The 13,950-nt window shown below is 42.0% G+C and overlaps 2 protein-coding genes across 10 annotated transcripts in view; both read right to left on the bottom strand.

Moving 5' to 3' along the window:
- The window catches only part of RSBN1 (round spermatid basic protein 1), a 29,401-nt gene extending 20,146 nt beyond the window's left edge, over window positions 1-9,255 (bottom strand). For 2 of the 5 annotated variants that reach the window (XM_036342779.1, XM_036342780.1), the window contains exon 1: window positions 8,439-9,255. In XM_036342779.1, coding sequence (XP_036198672.1) covers window positions 8,439-9,150 — 712 coding nt within the window. In that variant the 5' untranslated portion in view covers window positions 9,151-9,255. The remainder of the gene's footprint in view (window positions 1-8,438) is intronic. The other 3 variants (XM_036342778.1, XM_036342776.1, XM_036342777.1) reach the window with 3 other exon arrangements.
- A 1,301-nt stretch (window positions 9,256-10,556) lies between these two features.
- The window catches only part of PTPN22 (protein tyrosine phosphatase non-receptor type 22), a 41,473-nt gene continuing 38,079 nt past the window's right edge, over window positions 10,557-13,950 (bottom strand). For 3 of the 5 annotated variants that reach the window (XM_036343179.1, XM_036343181.1, XM_036343182.1), the window contains one exon: window positions 10,557-11,191. In XM_036343179.1, the coding sequence (XP_036199072.1) occupies window positions 11,109-11,191 (83 nt within the window). In that variant the 3' untranslated portion in view covers window positions 10,557-11,108. The remainder of the gene's footprint in view (window positions 11,192-13,950) is intronic. The other 2 variants (XM_036343180.1, XM_036343183.1) reach the window with 1 other exon arrangement.

Genomic DNA, 13,950 nt, shown 5'->3' with positions numbered 1-13,950 from the left:
AATTCTTTAGGATTAAGTATCAGGTATTGTCCTGACCCACCTTCAAGCAGTTGTGGTATGTACTGTGTAGATTTTATCCAGCCAACTATAGTATTTCTATCACAATACAACTAATTCAGTGCTAAGATAGCTACGCCCACTAATCCTATCACTATATGTGGGAAGAACAGGCTCAATAAACTTTACAGTAAAAAATTTTCTTGGTATAAAATATGTAAATATATGATAGTTGCAGTAGTCTATACAAAATCATTCTAATAACCAGATACACAAGTTAGAAAATCTTCTAAAAAATTTTTTTAAAGTGCAAATCAAAGACTTTAATGTGATACCAAATGATTTTCATTCTATTTAATACTTGCATTTAAGCAATAAAAAGAAAACCATCTGCAAACATCACTTGTAATTAAACTGAGATCATTTACCAAAATATACATGTATTACTTAAACTGGCAAGAGAAAAAGCACTCTTTTTTTGGAGGGGGTGGGGGATCATTTATCCTCACCTGAGGATATTTTTTCCACTGATTTTTTAAGAGAGAGTGGAAGAGAGGAGGGGAAGGAGGGAGAGAGTGAGAAAAATATGTGAAAGAGGCACATTGATTGGTCACCTTCCCGCATATGCCCTGTCTGGGGCCCCAGACTAGGGAATTGAACCTTCAGTGCCCAGGCAGACACTCTAACCATTGAGTTACAATGTCCAGGGCAAAAAAAGTAATCTTTTAGCCCTGATCGGTTTGGCTCAGTGGATAGAGCGTCGGCCTGGGGACTGAAGGGTCCCGGGTTCCATTCCGGTCAAAGGCATGTCCCTTGGTTGCGGGCTCATCCCCAGTGGGGGGTGTGCAGGGGGCAGTTTCTCTCTCACCAATGTTTCTGACTCTCTGTCCCTCTCCCTCTCTGTAAAAAATCAATAAAATATATATTTTTTAAAAAGTAATCTTTTATTCTACATACAACTAAATATTTGAGTTAATTAAAACACCTAGTAACGGTCATTTATATTTCTTACCAAATAAATTAATCTAAATACTTTTCCTATATATCAAATCAGTAATTTAGGCAACTCTCCCAAGCAATTAAATGTTAATGCCATTAAATATAAAGGTTAAACCAATTTTTTAAAAATTATCTAATTACCCGTTGCTAAATGTTTAGCAATTTCACAGAAAAAAAAAAAATCTCTGAATAGATCCTGTTATTTCAAGCTTCAGAGGATGTATTTGGTATGCAGAAGATGAAATGTGACCTAGATCCAACACGGAAATTAACACCAAAGAGTTGCCTTGATAGTAACACATTTTCTATATTACTATCAGATTACCAATGGTACTTCTAACATGGCCAAATCTCTGTGGGTTTTATTCCAAAACTCATTATACAAGAACCATTCAATTAATTCAGCATGGTCCATCTCAAAACCACCACCACATAAGGAAACGAAAAAAGCCCTAAATTGGTTTTAATCTCATATTTCAACATGATAAAAGTTTAAAATGTGAAATTTTATTCACTAATCCTGTTTTTCAAATTTTGATTTTTATCTAAGGCTAAGGCTGAGATAGAGAAAGCTCACCTTTGATTATAGAGAAATCTGAGACAACTTGTCACACTAGCTGATGAATTTCCATGAATAAACTAATATTAACTTTAAGTTATTATGGTGGTAACTAATTGAGAATGGCACACATATACAAAGTTGTTAAAGGTTATTATACTAAGTTAGCCATCGCTGCTTCATGAAAATGATATCAAGGTTGCCTTGCCTTGAATTAAAAATGTTATTTAAAAGTCAATGTCTCTGCAATATAAATTATATCAAATCAATATGTTGTACATCTTAAACTTACACAATGTTATATTGTCAATTATATCTGTTATTTAAAAAATCAATGTCTAAAGAATGAACCATCTTTTCTTTTTTTGGTAGAGTGTGTTAGTGGTCCAACAGAGAATGTATTCAGGCCAACTATACTTAAATAAAGTAAAATAAAACAGCCTGAAACATTATATGTTATTTATATTAGGTTACAAAGTCAGTAGGTGACAACCAAGATTCAAACTCTTGCTTGTCTGACTCCAAAACTCCAACTCTTCCAATACACTCCGCTCTGTTCTCTTTCTGCTTCTCTCTCACCTCCTCTCTGCCGCTCTCCCACTGGATGATCAACTACAATGACCTCACCACCATCAATGGACTGGAGGTGGCTGGGAGGAACCTCCGATAAAGGCGCATTACTTCAACGAATATTTTACGGAGTGCCCGCCACATAATTCTGCATGATCATAATGATAGCCTTATGTTATACAAAAATACAAAAACTTTCATGGCCTTAAAGGCTTTTTTGCCTCTATCTGAGTAAGGAAAAGTACAGTCCCTGAAGTGGTTGCTCTGATAAATGAGATTATCTGTTTACTTCAGTTCTCTGTATAATCCCGAAGTAATTCCTCACTCTTATCACCAAGACAATCAACTGTTTCTGGATTTAAAATTCCTGCCTGTAGCTCTTTGACATCATAGAAACTTTCAATTAGGAGTTTGCCCTCGCGACATTCCCTGTGATAGCACAGCTGATCAAAGATGAAAAAAATGTGAAAAAGGAAGGCTGACTCACTGGAAATACATAAAAGCAACCCTGTCATTTAATGACATTGGAGAAGAGAGCTACAGGAATCAACTCACCCCTTTCCTTTTTTAAAAAATATTACTACAATAATAAATTTAACCAAGAATAATTAAAAAGAAGCATTCCTTCCTTTGATGGGTTTTGTGGAGGAAGTCTAAGTTTTGAATGCAGTTAAAAGGGAGGAAAAAAATTAACATTTCAAAAGACTCAGGTAACTCAGTTTAAGACTCAAGCCTGTTCCTTATAAGAAATAAAAAAAAGATTTTATATCTCTTAACATTTAGTATCTTCTAGATTCAGTTCTACCACTTTCTAACTAGAAAATTTTAAGCATGTCACTTTACCTCTTCAAAAATCAATTTCTGTACCATTTTCTAGATAAAGCAAGTTTACCTTGGTATTTACAGATTAAACTTTCGTTTCAACTATTTATGAGCAACTCCACATGTCTAGCATCCGACACTTATGGGAAGCTACACGTGAGCTTGGACTAGGTACTGCTGGGCTGGTATGCAGGGGCTGGTGTGCAGGAACATGTCTCTCTGCTGAATGAGCTGCCTCAGGGTCTGCAAACTTTTTCTATAAAAAGCTTTGAGGCCATCTGATCTGTCTCAACTCTCCTCTGCTGCGGTGGCGCAAAAACTGCCGCAGACCATGCATCTGAATGGGTGGAGTGGTGTTCCAATGAAACTCTATTTCTGGACACTGAATCTGAATTTCATTTGACTTTCACATGTCATGGGGTTTTTTTGCCAAACATTTAAAATATAAAAAATATTTAAGAATATATTATCTGTAATATATAAAGAATTCTCAATTCAATTAGAAAACAATTCAATTAGAAAACGGGCAATAGACATTTTAATAATGAGGATATATGGACGGCAAACAATGACACAAAATGTTAAATATCACTAGCCATTGGGGAAATGCCATGATGGGGAATCTCTATATATCTATTAGAAGAGATAATATAAAAATACTAACAATACCAGATACTGGCAAGGATGTAGAGGAAGCAGATCTCTCTTACACTGCCAGTGGGACTGTAAAATGGAACAGTCTAGAAAATAGATTGGCAATGTCTTTAAAAAAAACAACTAAACACACACTTACCATATGACCTAGCAATTGCATTCCCAGAGAAATGAAAATTACATCCATACATAAATCTGAACATGAATGTTCATAGAAGTTCTACTCCTAATAGCTAAACTGAAAACCAAAATGTCTTTTAAGAAATAGTTAAACGGTGGTATATCCATACCATAGAATACTACTCAGCAATGAAAAGAAGTGAGTTACTGATAAATGCAGTAACTTGAATGTATCTCAAAAACATCATGCTGAATGAAAAAAAACTCATAAAATGACATACTTTATTATTCCATTAGATAAGATTCTCAAAACCATGAAATCATAGCCCTAACTGGTTTGGCTCAGTGGATAGAGCATCACCCTGAAGACTGAAGGGGCTGGGTTCAATTCCAGTCAAGGGCACAGGCCTAGGTTGTGGGCTCAATCCCAGTGCGGGGTATGCAGGAGGCGGCCAATCAATGATTCTCGTCTTTGATGTTTCTATCTCTTCCTCTCCCTTCCTCTCTGAGATTAATAAAAATATATATATATATATTTTAAAATCATGAAATTATAAAGTTAAATAAGTGGTTGCTGCAGAATAGATTAGTGGTTTCTAGGGTTTAGGGAAGGTGGGGGCGACATAGAAGGTTTCTAAGACTATACATGGGTAGCATTAGGGGGATGTTCATGGTGTTGGAATAGCTGTGAATCTTGACTGCAGTGGTAGTTAAATTAATCTTCAGGTGATAAAATGTCACAAAAGTACACACACCCCAATGTCAGTTTCCTGGTGTTGATAGTATGCAATAGTTATGTAAGATATAACCATTGAAGGAAAGAACAGGTCTGTACTATTTTTGCAATTTCCTGTAAATATTTAATTACCTCAAAATAAAAAATTAAAGTAGTACCTAAATATCTGAGGATAAGGGAAGTCATAGCTTTTTAAATAACAAGGGTCTAGCCCAGGGGTGGACAAACTTTTTGACTTGAGGGCCACAATGGGTTCTTAAACTGGACCGGAGGGCTGGAACAAAAGCATGGATGGAGTGTTTGTGTGAACTAATATAAATTCAAAGTAAACATCATTACATAAAAGGGTACAGTCTTTTTTTTCAATAGTTTTATTCATTTCAAACGGAGGGCCGTAGTTTGCCCATGGCTGGTCTAGCCACTCTCCTTATTAATCAAGGATGAAGCATGATAAAAAAACAAAGACAGTTTTAACAGTGCCTAATATCAGCCAGACACTGTTTTAAGTGCTTCCCACGTATTGCCCCACTTAAACCACATAATAACCTTATAAAAGCAATACCACAACCTTATTCTACAAACAGGAAAAGGGAAGCTGATGGAGGTTAAAGTAATCTGCCCATGGTCATACAGTAAGTGGTAGAGCCAAGATTGAAACTCAGATGGACTCAGAGGCATGCCTCCTGCATGCCTCGGTAACAAGTATAAAGATGCTCAGCAAAAACATAAAAGGTATTCAAAGTGTGTGCAAAAGTCTGGATTATTTATTGATTTATTAGAGAGAAGAAGAGAGGGAGAAAAGAAGAGAGGGAGGGAGGAAGAGGGGGGAAAGAGAGAGGAGGGAGGGAGGGGGGAGAGAGAGGATTTGTTGTCCCACTTATTTATGCATTCATTGGTTGCTCCTTGTATATGTCCTGACCAGGGACTGAACCTGCAACCTTAGCAAATCCAGAGGAAGCCCTAACCCACTGACTGAGCTACACAGCCAGGGCAGAACCTGGATTAAACAAGGTTAAACCAGATTATTTTATGTAGGGTTCTAAGAATGCCAATGTGTACCCTGGCCAGTGTAGCTCAGTTGATTGTCATCCTGTGCACCGAAAGGTTGCCAGTTCTATTCCTGGTCAGGGCACATGCCCAAGTTGTGGGTTCCATCCTAGGTCGGGCACATGTGGGAGGCAACCAATCAATGTCTCTCTCTCTCTCTTTCAAATCAATATGAAAATATACACATATAAAATGCCAGTGTATCTCATGTATCCAGAAAGTAATGGTATTTGGCCAGGAAGCTTTTTTCCCCCATAACAATGTTCTCATTCAAACGTTAAAATATTTAAACTAGATTTATTCTGATCATTTCACAATACATACAAATATCAAATCCTTATGTTGTTCACCTGAAACTAATATAATGTTATATCTTTATTTTTTTAATCTTCACCCGAGGATTTTTAAAATTGATTTTAAAGAGGAAGGGAGGAGAGGAGGAGAGTGAGAGGGATGGGGGGGGGGGGGGGGAGAAGAGAGACAGACATCGATTTAAGAAACATTGATAGGTTGCCTCCCATACTCACTCCCAAATGCAACCTCCGTATGTGCTCTGACAGGGAGTGGAACCTGCAGCCTTTTTGTATACAGGATGGTACTCCAACCGAGCCATCCAATCAGGGCAATTATATCTCAATTTTTTAAAAATAGTTTAAATGACCTGATCTTAACCCACTTGTCTTCTTTACCTATTGGCAAACTACAACTGCTTCAAGCTACGCTGTCCGATGTGGTAGCCACTAGTCAAAAGGAACTATTTAACTATAAATTAATTAGAATTAAATAAAATTTAAAATTCAGTTCCTCAGTCACACTAGCCACATGGCAAGTCTTTTAGACTTGCTTCAGCCTGGCCAGTGTGGCTCAGTGGTTGAGCGTTGACCTATGAACCAGGAGGTCACGGTTCGATTCCCACAGGTTGGGCTCCATCCCCAGTAGAAGGCAGCTGATCAATGACTCCCGTCATTGATGTGTTTCTTTCTCTCTCTCCCTTCCTCTCTGAAATCAATAAAAAGGTATTAAAAAAAAAGACTTGCTTCAAGGGCCCCATATGACTCATGGCTACCATATTAGACAGCACAGATACAGACTATTTCCGTCACTGGAGAAAGTTGTTGGTTGGACAACACTGGGTTAAAGGTTTGCTTTTGTTTTTTAAAAAACATGAGGCCTGTACAATTTCCAGAAAAGCACGTTGTGAATTATTTACATGTAATTACCACTGTCCCCCCATAAACGAGGTGCTGTCAGGAATGCTTGGTGGGGCTGGCTACTGCCATCTCATACCCAAAGAAGTGGGAAAATGCATAGGAGAGAAAGCAACACTGCACAGCAGGGAGATGACGCTGACATTGGGATTCGGGAGATCTGGGTTCTACCCCCTAGTAGGTCAATGATTTGTTTAAGAATTTTAAAATCTTTTACGTGGTACTATTTTGGGCCTTAGTTTTTTCCTCTTTTACTATATAAATTTGAATTGGGTGATCTCTAAAATTACCTCTAGCTCTGAATGGTTAACACACACACACACACACACACGAAATGAGGTGAGAAATAAAGGTAAAAATAAAAGAGAACAAGATCACTGCATATTGATGGTGGAACTGGCACTCTGGTCAGCCCGGCACAAGTTCTACTCCTGAGATTAAGATTTGGATACCACCACCAGAAGAAAGATTTACCTGGATTCAATAAATGCCATTGAGCAATTATTTACAATGAACTGTGCTATTTGGAAGTAGCACCCAAAATAAGTAATGATTGGTGGTAGTCTTAGTTTTAGCCTAAGACCAAGTTTGTGAAGGAATCCAAGACTCACAACACTTAAGATTGGAAGACGGGTTCATTAACATGTTAATAACCTAACTGGCCCAGTACTAAGAAACACAAAAGAATCTTAAAATCTTCTTGAGAAGATGCAACTCACAAATCACATAAAATCATATACAAGGTACAAACTCGGGGCATAATCAAAATTCTACGAGAATATAAACAACAAATGCTACGGGTACTTGGAAATAGGAAGACGCCAATTCTGCCCACCCTAATAGCTCTCTAGAGTCTAGAACCCACATTTAACTAGGTAGCCCTACATTTTCTGTGTTAAAGATTCTTGACTTTAATCGGGTTATTGGGATTAAGTAAATTATCCGTTGGTTGTGCCAGACAAAATAAAATGCAACTGGAATTCTCGCCTCTGATACCTACTTCTGCACACCCCACGTTTTAGGGGGCCCGGTGGGTTCTGCTTCCTAGGATCGAAGGAGAGAGAAAACCTTCCCCATCCCTTTCCTGAGGATTAAGATCTAATATGAAAATTAAAAATGATTTTTTTTACCCGCAGATTTAAAAAAAAAAAACACAAAAAAAAACCACGAAGATAAACTGCGTTTGACATTTTACCTTGCAGAACCTCAGGCGATCAGTGTGAATCGAGTGAACCTCCCTACGAATTCAAACTCGTCACAGCCCCAAAACATACCCGGCAAGATTTGGGAGCAGAGGAGCGCGAGCATGAAAGCCACCACCGAGGAAAACAGGAAGGAAAGGATTTTAGCGACAAGCCTTCCCTTTGGAAAGGCCGTTTTTTTGGATGCGCCACCTACAAATCCCACGCCGGGGACCGCATCGCGCGGAAACCCTGCCGAATTTGAAAACAAACGTCGGCCAAGGCTCCGGGAGGAGCGGGCGGGGGGGACGGGGCAGGGGGCTCGTGAGTAACTGACAGCTCGGCCTGGAAACCAAGAGCCTCAAGTAGGTCAGGCTGTGTCCACGGGGTGCGATCCAGGGGCCGCCCCGGTGGGCGCGGGGGCGCGGGGGCGCGGGGCAGCCAGAGGCGGGCAGGGGCTGGGCGTCTTTCCGAGCGAAAGGGGCGGGATATCTGCGCCGAGAGAGACCCGGAGCCCCAGCTCGCGGCCGCCCGCCGGCTCTCACCTCTCTTGGGGGCCTTGATCAGGGGCACCCCACCGGCCCTCTCGCCGTTCTCCTGCTTGTCCTTGTGTCGGAGATCGCCCGGGACGCAGGAGCTGGGGCCACCGTCCGAGCCGCGGTGATGGTGGTGCCGGTGCCGCTCCTTGTGGCCCTTATGCTGCTTGGGCCCGGCGGCCGCGCTCACCGTCAGGGGCGAGAAGGTGAAGAGGGCCGAGGTGCCTGGGGCTGGGAGCGGGGCGGCGACGGCGGGCCCGGCGGGGGCCAGCGAAGGCGGCGGCGGCGGCGGCAGGAGCAGAGGTTCCACCGGGCCCGGGAGGGTCGGGGCTGCATTCGTTGGCGGCAGCGGCCCGGGATGTTGGCGGCTGCGACGCCGCCGGTGAGAGGGAGCCAGAGGGGAGTCCTGGCTCGGCCGCCCCCGCTTCTCCTGAGACCCCCCACTGCTCGCTCGGCGCTGCCGCTTCACGCCCCGCGGCGAGACCCCAGCATGGGGCTTCTCCTTCCCCTCTTTGTCCGGCTCCTCCTGCGCCGCCACCGCCCGTACTACGCGCACCGCTCCGACCTGCGCAGCCATTTCACCCACAAACACACATTTAAATGGCCCGACCGCCCCCCCGTCCGCGTATCGCGCAAGCGCATCCCGCGCACGGCCCGCTGGGCATTGGAGTCCCTCCGCTGCCCTCCACTTGTCGGCGGAGCCCGGTCCGGAGCTGAACATGCCGGAAACGGCCCTTCCCCGCCGCTCTCCACAGGCCTCTCCACCAGCGCTGGTCCAGCCCCCCGGGCCGCGCGGAGCCTCCTGGGAGCGGTAGTTCCCCCCGCCCCCCGCCTTCTGCCTGGCTGCGGGGGCGGAGGAGCGGAAAGAGAGCGTGCGCCGAGTCACGCTCCGGGCTGCGACGCAACCGCCGCTGGGCGGAGAGTTGCCGCCAACCGCCTTAACGGCCCAAACAGTGTTGGTGGCTCTCGGAGTCGGGCGGCGCGTTCCTATTATCTTCTTCTTCCCTCCTCCGTCATGGCACGCGGACTAGGTGGTCTCCATAGTTACTTTAAAATGGCATGTTCCTCTTTTGACCTTTGTGAGGTAAAGGAACCTCCGGCCTTTTCTCCTTAAACGAGCGATGAGATGAAGAGGGAAGGGGAACTTGGTGTATAACGCGAGGGCGGCTTTGCTTTCAGAGGCTAAGGGCCCCGCCCGTGGGCATTGCCATGGTGACCGCTCCGGGCGTAGCGAGGCAGGTGCCCGCGCCTCCGGGGAGCCTGGGCGCGCCGCCCCGCCCCGCCCCGCCGTCCGCCCACCTCCCCCCAGCGCCTGGGAAGGCGGAGTCCATCGCTATTTTGAACACATTCCTACAGTTAGAGGGAAATTCTAGCTGGAAAAGGGTTTTTAATGTTTAAGGTGTTTCACATCCTAAGTATCGGGTTGCATAAATCTGAGATGTGTGCCTATCGGAGAACACTCCCCAAGTCGCCTCTGTTCACCAAGGCTTCCGCGCAGAAACTGACGGACAATTTCCCAGTCACTTGAGTTGTGCCTAGGATTCTTGTAGCGTATTCGGTCCTTGGTGAGGGTATTGGGGCTAGTTGATTACGATGAGGTACGCAGATAAAAGCCAGTGGTTCGATGCCACACTCCGTCGAGCTCCCTGAAAAACAAGCTCGCGGAGCACCTGCTGTGTTCATTGCGCTGCAGTGACAGGTAACGTATCGCCTCACTGGGCTTCCCAGTGAGAATACTACGTATCCCTCCCAGGCTTCTAGAAGCCACAGACTTTTTTAAAAAAATTAAAAGCAGTTGAATCATTTCGGGGAACTCTGGAGAATCCTTTGTAATAATTACTAACATTTGTTACATAACATTAGATTGGAAAGATCAGATACCCTTAAAATATGTCAGATCCATACTCATTTAGAAAAAAAAAAAAAACACTTTAAACTAGTCGTGCTTCTGATTGGCTGTAGGTTGCACATGTTTACACAGAACCTGTGAAATGAAGAAAATGCTACCAAAAGATAGCTATTTTGTTAATCATTCTAGATTTGGTAATTGAGTAACTTTGGTTAAAACTTATCAGGGATGTAACTGAACATCTGGTTAGTTGATATATGTAAATAAAAAGATTACAGTCATTTTTTACATATTTTATTCTCTTAAATATAACTTCTTTTCTTACTATTCTAGTGTCCCACAACATTGGGAAAGATGTTCAAGGTATACTCCATTTAGGCAAAAAATAACTCCCAGGGGACAGTCATTGTCATAAGCAGTAATTTTGTATTTCAACCACAAGATAAGGTTTTTAAAAAAATTGTTTAAAGTAAATTCTGGCAATGTAGACATTTAATTGAGATCCAATTCTTACCAATCCTTCAAGTTTATATTTATGTGAAAAGTAAAGTCAAATATAAATAACTTCCAAAAATGAAAAAAATCCATTCCCAAACTCTTTCTCCTGTGGCTGAAGTGGCAAACTTTCTCTGCTGTTTCCAACCCAATGTAAATGAGACTCAGTGTAAAATTTTTGGCACTTAATTGTGCATTGCTTTTCTTAAGAGCTGTTACCACATTACCACATCTGCACTGTTGACATTACGAATCTAGAGCACTTTACTGTAGCTAGCTGTGTTCTGGTAATTTTTCTTGGCAGGTGCACTTGCAGCCTATAGTCCACAGTTCTGTTAAATATTCCAATTTGATGGTGGGTTCCTTGGTCCTTTGGGTTTTGAAAAACGATTTGCAAAACCTGGGAACAAAAATAAAGCTGAGAGTGAAAAGGGGGAAAGGATTAATATGTACAAATTGCCAGTAAAAAACAGTCATGGGGATATAGAATATCGTCAATAATAATTTAATAACTATGTGTGGTGTCAGATGGGACTTACCCAGGTGATCATGTTCTAAGGATAAGGGAATATCGTCAATAATAATTTAATTACTATGTATAGTGTCAGATGGGACTTACCCAGGTGATTACTTTTCTAATCACTATGTTGTACACCTGAAATTAATATAATATTGTATACCAACTATTATTGAAAAAGTACAAATTTTTTAAATAAAACTGAAAAAAGTTTTTTATATAAATATGAATACATGGATTTTTTTTAAAGGTTAGGCAGCATCTTTGATCAATTTAGCAATAGATTGTAAAGGCATAACAGTAATTAAGTTAATGCTGAAATGATTATAGAATGCTAATAACATTTTATATTTGTAGAACACTTACAAATTTAATAATGGTAATAATTAGATAAAGAAACCTGGCATAATGGTCTTTAGTAGTTCAGCATATTTTTTTTCAGCTTTGTTGAGATATTATTGATATATAACATACAGGGTGGGCCAAAAGTAGGTTTACAGCTGTTTGGATGGGAAACAATACAATAATAAATAATAGTACAAGAATAAGCTCTGTGTTTTGCTTACTCACAACTGTAAACCTACTTTTGCCCCGCTCTGTATCTAAGTTTAAAGTGTACAACATGGTGATTTGATACACATATAGTTATCTAACACCTCTATCCCCTCCCATAATTACCATTTTTTGTGGTGATTAAGGTTTACACTCTTCAACTTTCAAGTGTATAATACAGAACTGTTAGTTATCATTACCATGCTGTTCATTAAGTCCCCAAAACTTACTCATCTTATACCTGGAAGTTTGTACCCTTTAACCAACATTTCCCCATTTTTCCCCATCCCCGCAGCCCAGGCGACCACCATTCTGCCCTGTATTTCTATGAATTCAGCCATTTTAGATTCCACATATAAGAACACACAGTATGTATGACTTATTCACTTAGCATAATGCCCTCAAGGTCCATTCATATTGTTGCAAAAGGCAAGATTTCCTTCTTTTTTTATGGATAAATAATATTCACATCTATAACTTACCTTTATCCATTTTCTTTATCCATGCATCTGTCAATGGACACATGAGTTCTGTGTTTTGGCTACTGTAAATAATGCAGTGAACATGGGGTGCAGTATCTTTTGAGATAATGATTTCATTTCCTCTGGGTTTATATTTAAAAGTAGAATTTCTGGGTCACATGGTACTTATAGTTTTAATTTTTTTGAGGAACTTTCATACTTTTTTCCATAGTGACTGGACTATTTACATTTCTATCCACAGCCTCACCCACACTTGTCTCTTGCCTTTGATAATGACCCTTCTAACAGGTGTGAGGTGACATCTCATTGTGGTTTTGGTTTGCATTTCCCTGATGATTAATGATGTTGAGCATCTTTCCATGTACCTGTTGGCCATTTATCTGTGTTTCTTGGGGGGAAAAAAAGTCTACTCATGAACTTTGCCTATATTTTCATTTGACTTGCAAAATAAAATCCTTTATCTACATCTTTTCAGCTACCACTAACTTATCAAAAAAATAACACTGGGAAAGTTCAGAAAAATAAGCATTATCCTATATATTAAAACCCTAATATGCAAATTGGCTGAACCACAGAACAACTGGTCGCTATGATGCACACTAACCACTAGGGGTCAGACGCTCAACTCAGGAGTTGCCCCCTGGTGGTCAGTGCACTCCCACAGGGGGAGCACTGCTCAGCCAGAAGCTGGGCTCATGGCTGGCGAGCACAGTGGTGGTGGTGGGAGCCTCTCCTGCCTCTGCAGCAGCGCTGAGCAGCAGCAGGCGGGCAGTAAGGAGCGAGGCGTCCCGGACTGCAAGAGCCCTGGACTGTGAGGGGGCGCAGGCTGGGCTGAGGGGCCCCTCCAGTGCATGAATTTCGTGTACCGGGCCTCTAGTTGAGGCCCGGTGCACAAATTTGTGAATGGCTGGGGTCCCTTGGCCTGGCCAGCAATCAGGGCCAATCGGGGCCACGGGAGGTAGGCCAACCAACCTGATCAGGGCCATTGGGGCCGGCCGGGGCAAAGGGCCGCGGGAGGTTGGCTATGGGAGTGCGCTGACCACCAGGGGGCAGCTCCTGCATTAAGTGTCTGCCCCCTGGTGGTCAGTGTATATCACAGCGACCAGTCGACCAGTCGTTTGGTTGTTCAGTCGCCCGGGCGTTCGGTCCTTCGGTGGCTTAGGCTTTTATACATATAGATTGTATTAAATTCACTTATACTTCTGCTTCAGTCCAGAAAGCCCTCCATTTACTGAGAGCTTATGTTTGAAAAGCTTAGAAAAAATAAAGTAATAAACAATCCTGGAGAACTAAGTATGTAGCTAATCATTTATATCTCTCCCTCAAACACTCCCCCCTCACCTATCCCAAAGAAGGACAATGCAAAAATGTTGCACAACCAATAATGGCTTTTTCTTCGTCCTTTCAAAATATATGAAGAGTAATGACAGTTGGTTCTTTATCACTTCAGCAACACATGACTTCTCTTTTCTTTGATGGAGGATATTTTCAAGGTTCTCTTACACTTAGCCGCTTTAGGAGTGCAAAGTGAGCAATGAAAGATTTGAAATACCAAAGGAGAACAGAGAGTGGTAAGCTTGAAGATGTTCCTGAACCTTTCATTGCATCATCATCTTGCAAAATTGT

Source organism: Myotis myotis, unplaced genomic scaffold (genome assembly GCF_014108235.1).
Source record: "Myotis myotis isolate mMyoMyo1 unplaced genomic scaffold, mMyoMyo1.p scaffold_m19_p_18, whole genome shotgun sequence".
Taxonomy (NCBI): Eukaryota; Metazoa; Chordata; class Mammalia; order Chiroptera; family Vespertilionidae; genus Myotis; species Myotis myotis.
The sequence above is the reverse complement of the archived record's forward strand: the minus strand, read 5'-3'. Positions and strand labels throughout refer to the sequence as shown.